The sequence below is a fragment of the Podarcis tiliguerta genome, assembly GCF_965153285.1.
Source record: "Podarcis tiliguerta genome assembly, chromosome: 16".
NCBI lineage: Eukaryota > Metazoa > Chordata > Lepidosauria > Squamata > Lacertidae > Podarcis > Podarcis tiliguerta.
In genome coordinates, this window is record NC_139549.1 from 38,785,527 (window position 1) to 38,797,785 (window position 12,259).

At 42.3% G+C, this 12,259-nt stretch overlaps 1 protein-coding gene across 1 annotated transcript; it reads right to left on the reverse strand.

The window, feature by feature from the left end:
* Positions 1 to 629: 629 nt before the first annotated feature.
* Positions 630 to 3,306, reverse strand: LOC310667179 (vomeronasal type-2 receptor 26-like; the record flags this gene model as incomplete). The annotated part of the gene is made up of 3 exons (XM_083418899.1): positions 3,111 to 3,306; positions 1,711 to 1,837; positions 630 to 1,531 (listed from the first exon to the last, which is right to left on the reverse strand). Exons 1-3 carry the CDS (start codon positions 3,186 to 3,188, stop codon positions 630 to 632), a joined length of 1,107 nt encoding a protein of 368 aa, XP_083275025.1. The 5' UTR covers positions 3,189 to 3,306.
* Positions 3,307 to 12,259: the final 8,953 nt, after the last annotated feature.

Genomic DNA, 12,259 nt, shown 5'->3' on the forward strand with positions numbered 1-12,259 from the left:
GCTGTACATGTGTCACCAATGAAGACATAAATTTCAGGATTTTGTACCACAGGGGTGTTTCCTTGTATACCAGTTAAGGGGAGAAAGGAAATACACTTAAAATAATGCAGGATCCAGTTGCAGGTGCAATAAAGAGTTTGACATTTCCTTACAGAAATGGTTAGTGTAGTGCTGTGGACATATTGTATCTTTATTTCAGTAAGGCTTAGGACAAAGTCTCCCCCCCCCCCCCCAATCTTCAAGGTGGAATGAGGGCACTGTTAGGTGGATTTGTAGATGGTTGACGGATGGATTCCATTTTGTTGCAATACGGATAATGTCTCAGGCCAGTTGTGTTCAAAGGCATTGCAACAGAATTAGTACTGATCCTCATCAGTGGCAGTGATGGAATAATTAAGCAATTCACCACTGTCCTAATTGTGTCCTCACAGTTTCTCCCGAAGGAACTCTTTGGGGTTGCTCCAGATCTTTTTTATTGTTTACTTGTTAATTCTTTAATTATTTCTTTACTTGTTGATTCTTTAATTTCTAGGGACATGAGTATCCCAGATTTCTAATGACATACACGTATATAAAACAGCAATAACAGACACCTAGAATTACGAGCATGATTCAGACTTCTGGATTATTTAAAACTGTCTTCTTATTAGCTGCTCCCTGCTGTTCAGCTCAGGCCTCAGTAAAATAACATAGCATTTGGGGGTAAAGATGCAACCCAGTAACCCAAAACTGGAGGCCAAGATGGAGAAGATCTCCACAGCCACCATGTATTTGCCCTTGGTGCTCAAGTAGGTTGGAACAAAGGACAGCCACACACTGCAAAAGACCAACATGCTGAAGGTGATGAATTTGGCTTCATTGAAACTGTCAGGCAACCTTCGAGCCAGGAAGGCAACAGTGAAGCTGACTATGGCCAGCAAACCCATGAATCCCAGGACACAATAAAACATGACAGTGGAACCTTCATTACATTCTAGTATTATTTCTTCAGTCATCGAGTCCATGTCAACATCTGGGAATGGGGGAGAGGTTGCCAGCCACACAGTACAAATTGTCACTTGCATAAGGGAGCAGGAAAGAACAATTGGGGTGCCCAGGGGCTTCCCTACCCACTTCCTCATTTGGGACCCTGGCTTGGTGGCCATGAAAGCTAGAACCACAATGGCAGTTTTGGCCAATATGCAAGAAATTGCCACTGAGAAGATCAAGCCAAAAGCAGTTTGTCGAAGGAGGCAGGTGACTTCCTCAGGCTGGCCAATGAAGAGCAGAGCACAAAGGAAGGAGAGCAGGAGGAAAAGGAGGAGAATATAAGTTAGGTTGCGGTTGTTGGCTTTAACTATGGGAGTATCTCTGTGCTTTGTGAATATTTGAAGCACCAAAGCTGTGATGAAGGAAAAGAAGAGGGCAAACGTGGCCAAACTGATCCCCAACGGTTCTCCATAAGACAAGAAAGTTTTGACTTTGGGGAGGCAGCCATTCTGTTCACTGTTTGCATATTGATCTCCAGGGCATTCTGAACAGTCGTCCAGGTCTGAAAATGAAAATGGAAGAAACAAATCTTATTTTTAAAAAAGTTATTCTGTCCCCAAATTGTCACAATGCATCTAAGAGATACCAGAATATATATTGGCTAGTTCCATACTGTTTTCCAACTAGAGAAAGGAGCTTCTGATGCACAGGTAAAATTAAAGCGTGTGATGCATTCCTTACCCTCCTTGTTTGAGATCTTCCCTTCTGGACACGGAAGGCAATCATAGCAGCAGAATGGCTTTCCTTCCTTCTTGTTCTTTCTATAACCTACATGACAATTCTCATTACACAGAGAAGTGGGTTGTGCCTGTTCATAAATGAAAGAAGAAAATCGTTTGGGACTTATCTTCAAATAGTAAACATGGCAGGTAAGCAATAGGTTGCTAGAGGTGTTTTGTTTTATCTGAAGATGATCTTAAACTCAGAGCTAATAGTAGCATGGAAACTTCTACCATTACTCCAGTACCTTTGCCTTTATGAACACCATATTTGTAAGTATTTGAACTTCTTCAGAGATTAGCAAAGCAATATCTTATCAAATTAGAAAATGTTCAGGTGAAAGCTTATTGGGTCAGTATCTCCTGAATATAGAAATCGCTCAAGTGTTTTTGACTTACAGTTGCAATAGAAATTATTGAAATTCTGCCCTGTCCAGTGTCTAACCACTGTTCCTTTTACTTGGAACTTGCAAACTATGCTTCCAATGGTTTCTCTGGCAACATTCAGTGCATTTGCTTTCTTTTTGTACTTTTGTATGGAAACATCCATTGAGTTGAGCTATTTCAATTGCTTTGGCAAAAAGCTGAAATTCTGTAAATTTTGATAATAAACCTGATTTGCAATGGGGTTGAATAATTTTGATTGCAACTGTAATTGTTTGCTTTTGATGGATTCTTGCAGTGCTGTTTGCTTGCAGAGTTACCTTCTTCATCACCTGCATGTGTCTTGAAATTTACTTTTGCAGAGCCAGGTAGGTCTTAAAATAATTGTTTGTACCTGCGGTTTCTGTGAACATTCACTGTTAATCATTTAGCTCAGCAGCCAATGTAAGGGAATGTGTTTCTTATGTTTCTTATGTTTATGCTGCAAACCAATGAGAAGGTTTAAATAATGGATTGACTCCACCTGGAGTAATTCTGGGGTACAAATTACAGCTGTGGAACAGATGAATTGGGCTGATTCTGAAGGAAAGGCAGGCAGCATCTGCAAAGAGCAGCACAGAGAGCTCTTTGCAACAGAGCTTTCAAATAGCCCCATACTGCACTTTTCCAAGCAGGGGGACACAAGCAGTCAAATTGAGGAGGATTGAGTCTGCTAGTGAGTAGAGGTTCCAATCCTGCTGGTTGCAGGGGTCTTCTTCACCAATTGGTTCCAAGCCAGATTAAATTTTTGTACTTTTGGCCATATTGTCCAGATAATAAACCTAAAAATAAGATAGCTTTCGTTTTATCAGTGCTACAGCCTGATATTTCCTTCACATATCAAGTCTGATTCTGATAATGGATGATTCAATGTGTTGCAATGAGGCAGTTTTGGGACACTGAGCGAAAAACTAGAGAAAATCCAGAACAACTTCTTACCTGGTTGAACCAGTTGGGCCACATGATACCATCATCATGAATGGTTAACCTCCTTTCTGGGGGAGCTTGTGGGTCCATTGTTCCAACTTTGACTCTCAGAAAGGACTGATTTGGGAATGTCACCCAATTTATTACATCCAATCCAGCTACTAATTCCCCATTTTGGTCAAAGGAAACTTCTTCCCCAACACTATTATTAAATGAAACTCTTCCCAGAAAGTGGTGGACCTAAGTTTGAAGAGGAAAATAACAATTAATGAAGTTGCCAAAAATGATTAAATATTAGTAATATTTGTACAAATAGAGTGCTTATCTTTAACATTTAAGAGCTATAGTTTGTGGTTCATTTAAAAGTTGTATCTTAGTGTTTTTCTTTCTCTGTTTTTAATGAGTCTCTTCTTCAAAAATGGATGGAGCTAAAAAGGAAAAAGGAATGAATGAGCAGTGCTGTTTTCTAGAAAAAGAGGTGCTGGAACTCACCACAAACACCTCCCTCGTTCCCTTGGAATGGCAATGGAGTCCCCCTGAGAGGGGAGAGAACTGAGTTCCAGGGAGTTCCGGCTGAAAAAAGCCCTGCTCATGCGCATATACAAAAGAGCAACATTGTGGAACACAATATTCATTTTAAATGTTTAGTGAAGCAATGTTTTTAATCGTAGCAATGTTTATTGTGGTGGTAAGATGTGGTTCTTTTAAGAATTACACTTATTCTTGGTCTAAATTTCATAGAAATTAGACCACAAATATTAGACAGGACGTTCCTTCAGACAGGAGGATAAGCTGTGTAGATAAGCTGCTCATCACTTTCCAGAGATACGGGGCTGCCTTTGTACAAATAGTGATAGCATGATATCATGTACCTAGCCATCTATAGCCATATTTTGCTATTCCAAGGACAAGTGAACCCACTTTAAAGTGATGGCAGAATTTCATCCATTATGTTATCCTAACCATTAGTGGATAGTCATTTCCTCCCTGAGAGGAAAGAGGAAAGCCAGTGCCCCCACATCATAGCGGAGTCCTGGCCATGTCACACCCGCCAACCAATCCAGTCAGCCAGGGGGACATGACTTGCTGCATTGAAGCGGCCGCGTGGCTGGGGATCACCTTCTTGGTTTCAGGCCTTTGTTGTGGCCTTAATTCGCCCATTAATCTAAAATACTGATGTCCATGTGTTTTATTATTCAACAACTGGGGGTGGGTTCAGGGCTTTGACATGCAATGAGTTTCCCCTACTGAAGAGGTATTCAAGAAAAGTCCCCCCTTTGGCTGAGCTCCAGAGTTGATTACAAACATCTGTATTAACTGGAAGACAACATTACCTGCCAGGGCTGTTGATCTGTAAATTTCCATCTTGCTCCACCTGCCATTGCTCTGCAATTTAATTTGGTGGACTGCATGGTGTGCAAAGCATGTGCCAAAATATAGATTGCATTGTAGATGCTGTAGCTGTGGGCTGTCATGCTCATTTCAAAAACAGACCCAGGAAGGCTCTCAATATTCTCCTCCCCAGTGCAGAATTTGTCATCTGTCTTCTCTGAAGCAGAATCATGAAAACCACAATTAAATGCCTCTTTCCAGAAAACCCTGAGAAAGCCATCTTCTTTTTCCAAGGTAGGCTTTCTCATCTGAATAAATTTCTGGAATCCTGGAAGATCCTTAGAGTGAACTGCAAAGGATAGAGCCCCATGGAGGAATGTGATGTCCCAACCTCTTTGAAAGGGAAATGAGGTGAAGTCCATCTGGGCTATCATAATCCAGATTTTTCTATTTCCTTGTATTGGCACATCATTCATTTCTGCAAGCCTGGGTAGCGTTCTCATTCCCATAATTGTATGAATTTCACCATGTACAACCACAGCATTGGCAGTGCTTCCCACAATAATGTTCAATGTTTTCGAACCTTCTTCCACCATTTCATCAAACTCACCAGAAGAGGTAACCTTAGGGAAACTTTCTATAAAATCAAAGCAGATACCCTTCTGGGCAAACATGGGGAGAACACTTTGTACAACTCTCTCTCCAGTGTCATCATGGAGTTGAAAAAGCACACCAATCCACATCCAACGGAAATGCAGCAGTAACTGGAGGAGCCCCTCGTATTGCTGAGTCCCATCTGGGAATATCCAGTGGGTGAAAAGAGCTTGAACGTCATTAGTCGTCACAGGAGAAGAACCATAGATGAGCTAAAGAGGGTCATTAATAAAATCAAGGGAGGAAAGGTGATAACAAATGCTGATATCAAAACACCAATTAGACTCAAAACCAGATTTCAATCTCTATTTAATTGGTATATATTAACCAGGGGGATTCAGCTTTTTGGTTATTTCTGTTAATTTAGAATTTGCAGTTTGGGGAAATACTTGGATATTAATGTCTCTACATCAAATAGAACAATTATGCAGTTATGTTTATGGCAGAATTTGCTGCCCTTCATATCTAAAGGAGGATAAAGGAAAGAACAGGTAAATAAATGCTTGTTCACAGAAAACCATGATAAAGCTTTCTCATCTGAATAAATTCCTAATAATGATTCCTTGAGTTAACTGCAAAGGATAGAGAACCACAGAGGAAAGCTATTTCCCACCACCTTTGCATGGGAAATGATATGAAATCCATCTGGACTGTTCTAATTCCAATCTTTTGATTTGGTATGTATTGGTGCGTCATCTGTTTCTGCAATATTGGGCATTCTTCCCATTACCATAATGTTGTGATTTCCATCATTCACACCACTCCTAGGGGCCGAGGCTGTTTCGTCCCCACCAATGTATTTTTTGAGGGGACTGAGCCCCCTCAGTATTCAAGGAGCATTCAGTTCCTCATGGCATCACACGCATGATGTCAGGGTATCATGTGACATCACACGCATGAAGTCATTATGTTGTGCTGCACTGCACATGGGCCCCCTCAATCCTCTGCAGGATCCCGTCTGCTTGGGTCTCCTTCCAGTCAGGAGGGGAGAGATCTCCCAGAAAGAGAAGACACCCAAACTCGTTAAGAGGGCTGGTGATCCCCTGGGGCTGTTGTGCTATTTGGAGAACCTCAGGAGTGGGAGTGATAGAAGGTGGGGAAACTGACAGAAAGAACTACCTTGTATAAGAACCAAAGTCTGAAACTGTAACACGAATGCAATGTGGTTTAAGAAACTGAAGTAATGAAATGGAAATGAGCTGATTGTTTACCATAAGCAACTGCCATTTTAAATAAGCTGTATGTTCACTACCTTGTTTTGAAGCCCGTAACATACACTAAATTGAATATTAATAAGTTAACTGTTTCCTGAAAGAACTTTATCTCCTGATGCAACTTTTGTCTTACCAACTTTATTCGGCAAAATAAATCTGAGCTTAGATACCACGACAGTGTTTGGAGTACTTTAAGAGTTTTCAGGCAAAAGTTAACTGGAGGGCTAAGTTTGATGAAGGAGAAGTAGAGTTGTGAGGATACTTTATCTCCTGATACATCTTTTGTCTTACCAACTTTATTCTGCAAAATAAATCTTTCTTATTTGATCAACTTCTGGCTGAAGTTGACCATTACCTCACACACGCTAGATAACCCGTGGTGGTTACAGAGTTTTACAGAGGGGGGTCTGCTTCAAAAGGATTCAAATATCACTTATTTCTGTTGATTTGGAATGTTAAAGTTATCTTGGGAAATATATAAGTGATTTTTCAGCAGGCATAGCAAACACACAGTTGTGCTACCACAGGCAGCAGATGTTTTGTTACAGTCCTACACAGGAGTAAAGTGTCCAATGAGGAATTCTTCCTGCTGATTTTTTAAGGAGGTGTAGAACTGAAGCAGACACATATTTTTGGTTGATAAACAGCAACCTATGCCCACTATTTGCCATTCCCTTGATATTTTGTTCCGCAAGATGGTGAATCACAAAAACATTCAATTACCAGCATGCAACCCAATGAGAGTTAGTCAAAGGCAACTGTAAACGGCTTTCATTATGATCCATGTTCCATGCAGACCTCTTACTCTTGGCATCTTGTATATGGACAGGATGGTTGACATGTGGAGACATAAATCAGAGTTTGGCCCCCCAATCACAGCCTTTGGAGTCTCCTGAACATCACACTTGTAGTTGGGGAGGAGTCTTTCTTGGCTAGAGAGAAGTTCCACGGAGGCTTGGTAGGTCCAGCTTGGACTGAAATGGCTGTTATAGATGTGGAAACCCAGAGAGACATTGGGCAAGATTTGGGGATCTTCATTTACCTCTTTTACAGCAAATGTCAAAGCCAGGATATGCTGGTAGAGTTGTGTCACTGGCCTGTATGGAGAGTGACATAGTGTGCAACAGCTCACCTTCACCAAAATGTGTGGATATATTGAAACACTAACCTGGATGTTTTGCTTCCTTGAACATTTAACTCCTTGCATGGCTTTCAGTCCTGCTAAATGCAATCATCCATGTCCAGATACATGCACATGAGGCCACATCTCACAGGGAGGTGCCTCCACCCCACCCCACCTCACCCCCACCAATGCCTGGCCTCCTGGGGCTGCGCAGTGGTGGTGTCTTCGGGTGATAAATTCTGTGATCTCACAAGATCTTAGGAGATCTCACGAGGCACCACTGTGGCAGTCATGGCATCTGTACAATGATAGCACCAGTAATTCCCTGGCCCAAGGCAGCTGTTTCTATTTACCTCACGGCTGGTATGGCCCTGATTGCTACTAGTTCTGTTCTATGGAGGAGGAGGAGGAGAAAAGTCTGGTTAATGGGATCATCTTACTAGATGGTCCTGGTTGCGGGCAGAGTCTCAACCAGGTTCCCCACCCCCACCCTGGCGTGGGTGGAGCTATTGCACACATGCCGGGGGGCACCACAATTACCCAGGGCTATTGCCCAATCATGTCAAAGGGTGATAGTGGAGGAAATCATAAAAGTGGCAGCGTGACCTGTGCCAGGCTCCTGCTTCGCACTGCCAAATACCCACCAGCCGTCCCTTTAATTTAGATCGTTTGGCCTTGCTTTGGACTTTGGTTGATTGCCCGGCTTGAGTCAGGAGCCAGGTAGGAATTTTTCCATTTGGCAAATTGGCACGGGCCACTTGGTCTTTGCCCACCTCTTAGCAATCATCACAACTTTGTAAGGTTTGGCGGTTAGGCATGGGCTTATGGTGAATGGGGGAGGGGAGGTCGGCCATTGCCTGCCCCTCCAGTGTCAAGGGTATTCCGTTAAAGGAATCCGGGGCCTGGTTCCTGTCCGAAGTCCACTTGAAGGGTCAGGGTCGTGCCAGGCCGCTGGGAACACCAGGGGAAATGCAGGTGGGTTCCCCCAAAGCAATTTCCCTTTGGGTGGTTGACCCTTACAGACTTCCTGCAAAGGGGGCAGGAGTCAGATATAGTCTTGCCAATGCCTAAGCCAATACTGCTCTCATTCCTGTAATCAATAAAGTTGTGGCCACATTTTTGCCCAAAAACCTTAAACAAAATATCTGTGTGAATTTATTTATCTTAATGGAGTGTCTGCTTGAGGGTCTTGCCACACAACCAAAAACCTCTAATCTGAATGAATTACCACTTGGCTTTGATTGAAGTCAAATATTAAATAAGAAATCCTTAGCTCACCATGGTAAATGAGTGGAAAGCCTTAACAAAGTGAATGGGGATGTTACTTTTTATGCTGCCTTGCAAACTTTTTAAAACAAGTGAACACTGGTATAAGCCTACCATATAAGAAGAAACATGTTATCACACACTGCAGAAGTCACTTTGAGATATCAGATCTGCCCCCATGTCTCATAAACATGGAAGGGAAAGGGTAATCATCATAGACTAGTGGCCAATATTGTGAAAACATTTTGGAAAGTATGCCTGTATCTCAGGCTCATAACATCAGTACTTTTTATATTAATACCATAAATATATATATCATTAGAATGATAATCTAATGCAGAATATAATGCAACAAACAGTGTTGAGTTATCCTTATTCTATCAAAGGTTATAGCCCTACACTCACTTGCTGGATCATGACCTTGTCATTGTGAGTGGACTTGCATGTTCCTATGACCCTTTTGAGCAAAGCCATCGGGAGTCTTTTAATCCCTGCAGGGTCACCCAAGGCGATAAGGTCCAAGGGAAGGAGCTAGACAAAGAATGATCCAAGAAGTTCTGAATGGCAGGACAGACAGAATATAACATGTGGCATGTTACAATGGCTGTGAAGGTGGATGAAAGCAGATAAGAATCTACTGTTCATCCTGAAATTTTTGCCATCGGAACAGAGCCTTACTGCAAAAACTGTGCCTTGGTCTACGCACATAAAACGAATCATGCTCCTGGGTGATTCTAATGCAAGAGTTGGGAGAGATTTCAATCTGTGGCCTGGGCCTATTGGCAAAGAAGGATTTGGCAACAGCAACCAGAACAGAATCTTACTTTTGATGATATGTGTAGTGCACAGCCTTGTTATTACCAGCACACACTTTCGACAAAAAAAAATAATATCATAGAGGCACCCTCGGTCGAATCCCTGGCATCTCTTAGACTATGTACTTGTGAAGATCGTTGTGATGTACTCCTTACCAGAGCTATGACGAGTGCTGGACAAATCATACCATGGAGTAAACCAAATATTTTAATTCACCAGGTGTTTTAATGAGAAACCAAGATTGTATGTTTCTAAAAATTGTGCTATATTCCTTGGTTGCTTCTGACTAAAAAGTTTATTTAATCAGCTCCACAGATTTTCTGTTGGATTCAGGTCAGGACTATTCAACACAGTTTGTGGCATTATATTCTGCATTAGATTAACTTTCTAATGATCTACTTTTGAAGTTCATTCTAATGGTATACTGTTCTTATAAGCCGTCAAACCTTAGAAATACAGCTTTCCTTAAAGTTTACCACAATTTTGACCACTAGTGTAATGGGCATCACCTTCATTATATGCCAAATGCAGAAAAATATCCATTACAGATATACAATACGATACGGTTTTTAAACAGACACACACACACACACACACACACACACACTTCCTTACAGAATGTCATCAAAGAGTTCAGTCGTAGGAGGTTCATCAAAAGCTATGCTTGAAGTTATATAGATTTGAGACATAATGCCAGCAATAACAACATCTCCAGACTGGAAATATTTGTGAAGAATAGGAAGAGGGTCACGGATGGAACACGGAGCAACAGCAGCCTTGCACTCATCTGCAGGAAGCAGCACTGATGCCAACATCATGGAAAGTACCATCCTGCACAGAGTATTGTAGGAGCAAGAGGAAACTTGCACACAGTCTGAGGCAGCAGCAGAAATACCAAGATTGCAAATATTACCATGTTGCAGGGAATTTTTTAGGCGACAATTCATCTCTTTGCACATTGTCATCTGAGTGATACTGAGCAGCAAAGTCTCACCGGGATGGTTACGAAAGACAGATTTTTGCAGGAAATAGAATCGGTGATCAGTCTGACAGAGCCGCTGGTGTAAGCCCAAGCTCTGAACATCACAGGAGATATTAATAGTATCTCCCATTCTTGATTCATAGTTTTCATGCAGCTACTGGAACTCCCCAGAGAGTCAATGGAATAATAGTGATTTCTTTGATAATTGCAGGAGACTTAATCAGCTTCTCAGTGATTTAGGGGTGGGGAGCATGTTTATCACATCACAGCCAAAGTCTCAGCTGGTCCTCCTTAGTAGGGAGAGCAATAAGAGTTTATGGAGAGTCAGCAAAAAGAGAGAGAAAGAGTTTCCCAGAAAACTACTTAAGATGAAAATATATAATAAAAACACTTCACAGCCGATTAATTGTTCAAAGAGGTAGAACAAACTTTTGTCATGGTCTGGGTTACGGGCAGTCAGAGTCCCAACTTGGTACGTCAGGACTGGGGTAGAGGTCGGGAAGCAGGAATCAGCAGTCCAGGGTCAGCAGTCCAGGGGTCAGGAAGCCAAGAGTCCAAGGGTCCGGAAACCAGGAGTCAGGAAGCACAGCTAGGTGGGTAGCGTGTTGCTGTAGCAAAGAGCCAGAGGGAACTGCTGGTCTTATATACCCCTCCTACCCTTTGCCACCAGGTGCTACGAGTCTTCCCTCAAGCCTCACCTGTGCGGCCGTGCCTTGCCCTTCCAGGCCAAACTCAGGAAGGCCCCAATCCTGCGAGGCCCTACCAGTCACAGGGCCTGGCTCCTGCACGCACATCTGACAACTTTGCACAACCTTTAAATCAAGTCCATTATGCATTTCATCAACCAAAATTCTTATTACATTAACTAACACCATATGGACAAACCATAATTTTCAGCTGAGAACCAGTGTGATGTAATGGTTAGAGTGTTGGACATGGGAGACCAGGGTTCGAATCCCCACTCAGGCAAGAAGCTCACAGGGTGACCTTGGGCAGGTCACAGACGCTTAGCCTAACCTACCTCACAGGGTTGTTGTGAAGATGAAATTGGGAGAAGGAGAAGCATAGTATATAAATGCTATATAATGTAATAAATAGATAAATATGCAGTAATGAAGTTTAGATTTAAAAATCTGTGAATTCAGTGATTTAGAATCTTTGTCTATGAGCTTTAGAATGCTTGAAACACTACCATAGCAATCAATTTTGAACAAGTTATGTCCAAAGGGGAAATGATATCGTATTCTTTGTATATGACTATTCTTAATTCTTAATTCTATTCTTAATTCTACAGTTCTAAAGATTGTAGGCTGGGGTTTTTTAACTAAATCAACCTCCACCAACTTTTGAGGCCTAAAGCCAGGCATAGGCAAACTCAGCCCTGCAGATGTTTTGGGACTACAACTCCCATCATCCCAGTGGTCAGGGATGATGGGAGTAATAGTCCCAAAACATCTGGAGGGCTAAATTTGCCTATGCCTGGCTAAAGCTTTATTGTAAACAACATGGTTGATCTTGTGATCTTATGGGGCACTTGATCTGAGAGGTGACCTGGATCCTCATCTCCCAAATCCCCTGTGGGCCACAGGTGACATGAGGAAGGGGGAGGATACCTCTCCATCATCCGAGATCACAGAGACGCCAGAGAACCCATTTTCCCCACATGAATGATCAGCTGGTCCTTGGGCCTGAAACTCAGCAAACATGATGCTCTGTAAGCCCCTGCCATCAGCTGATCTTTGGGGCCTCACAGTGCTGCATATGGAGCTATGCA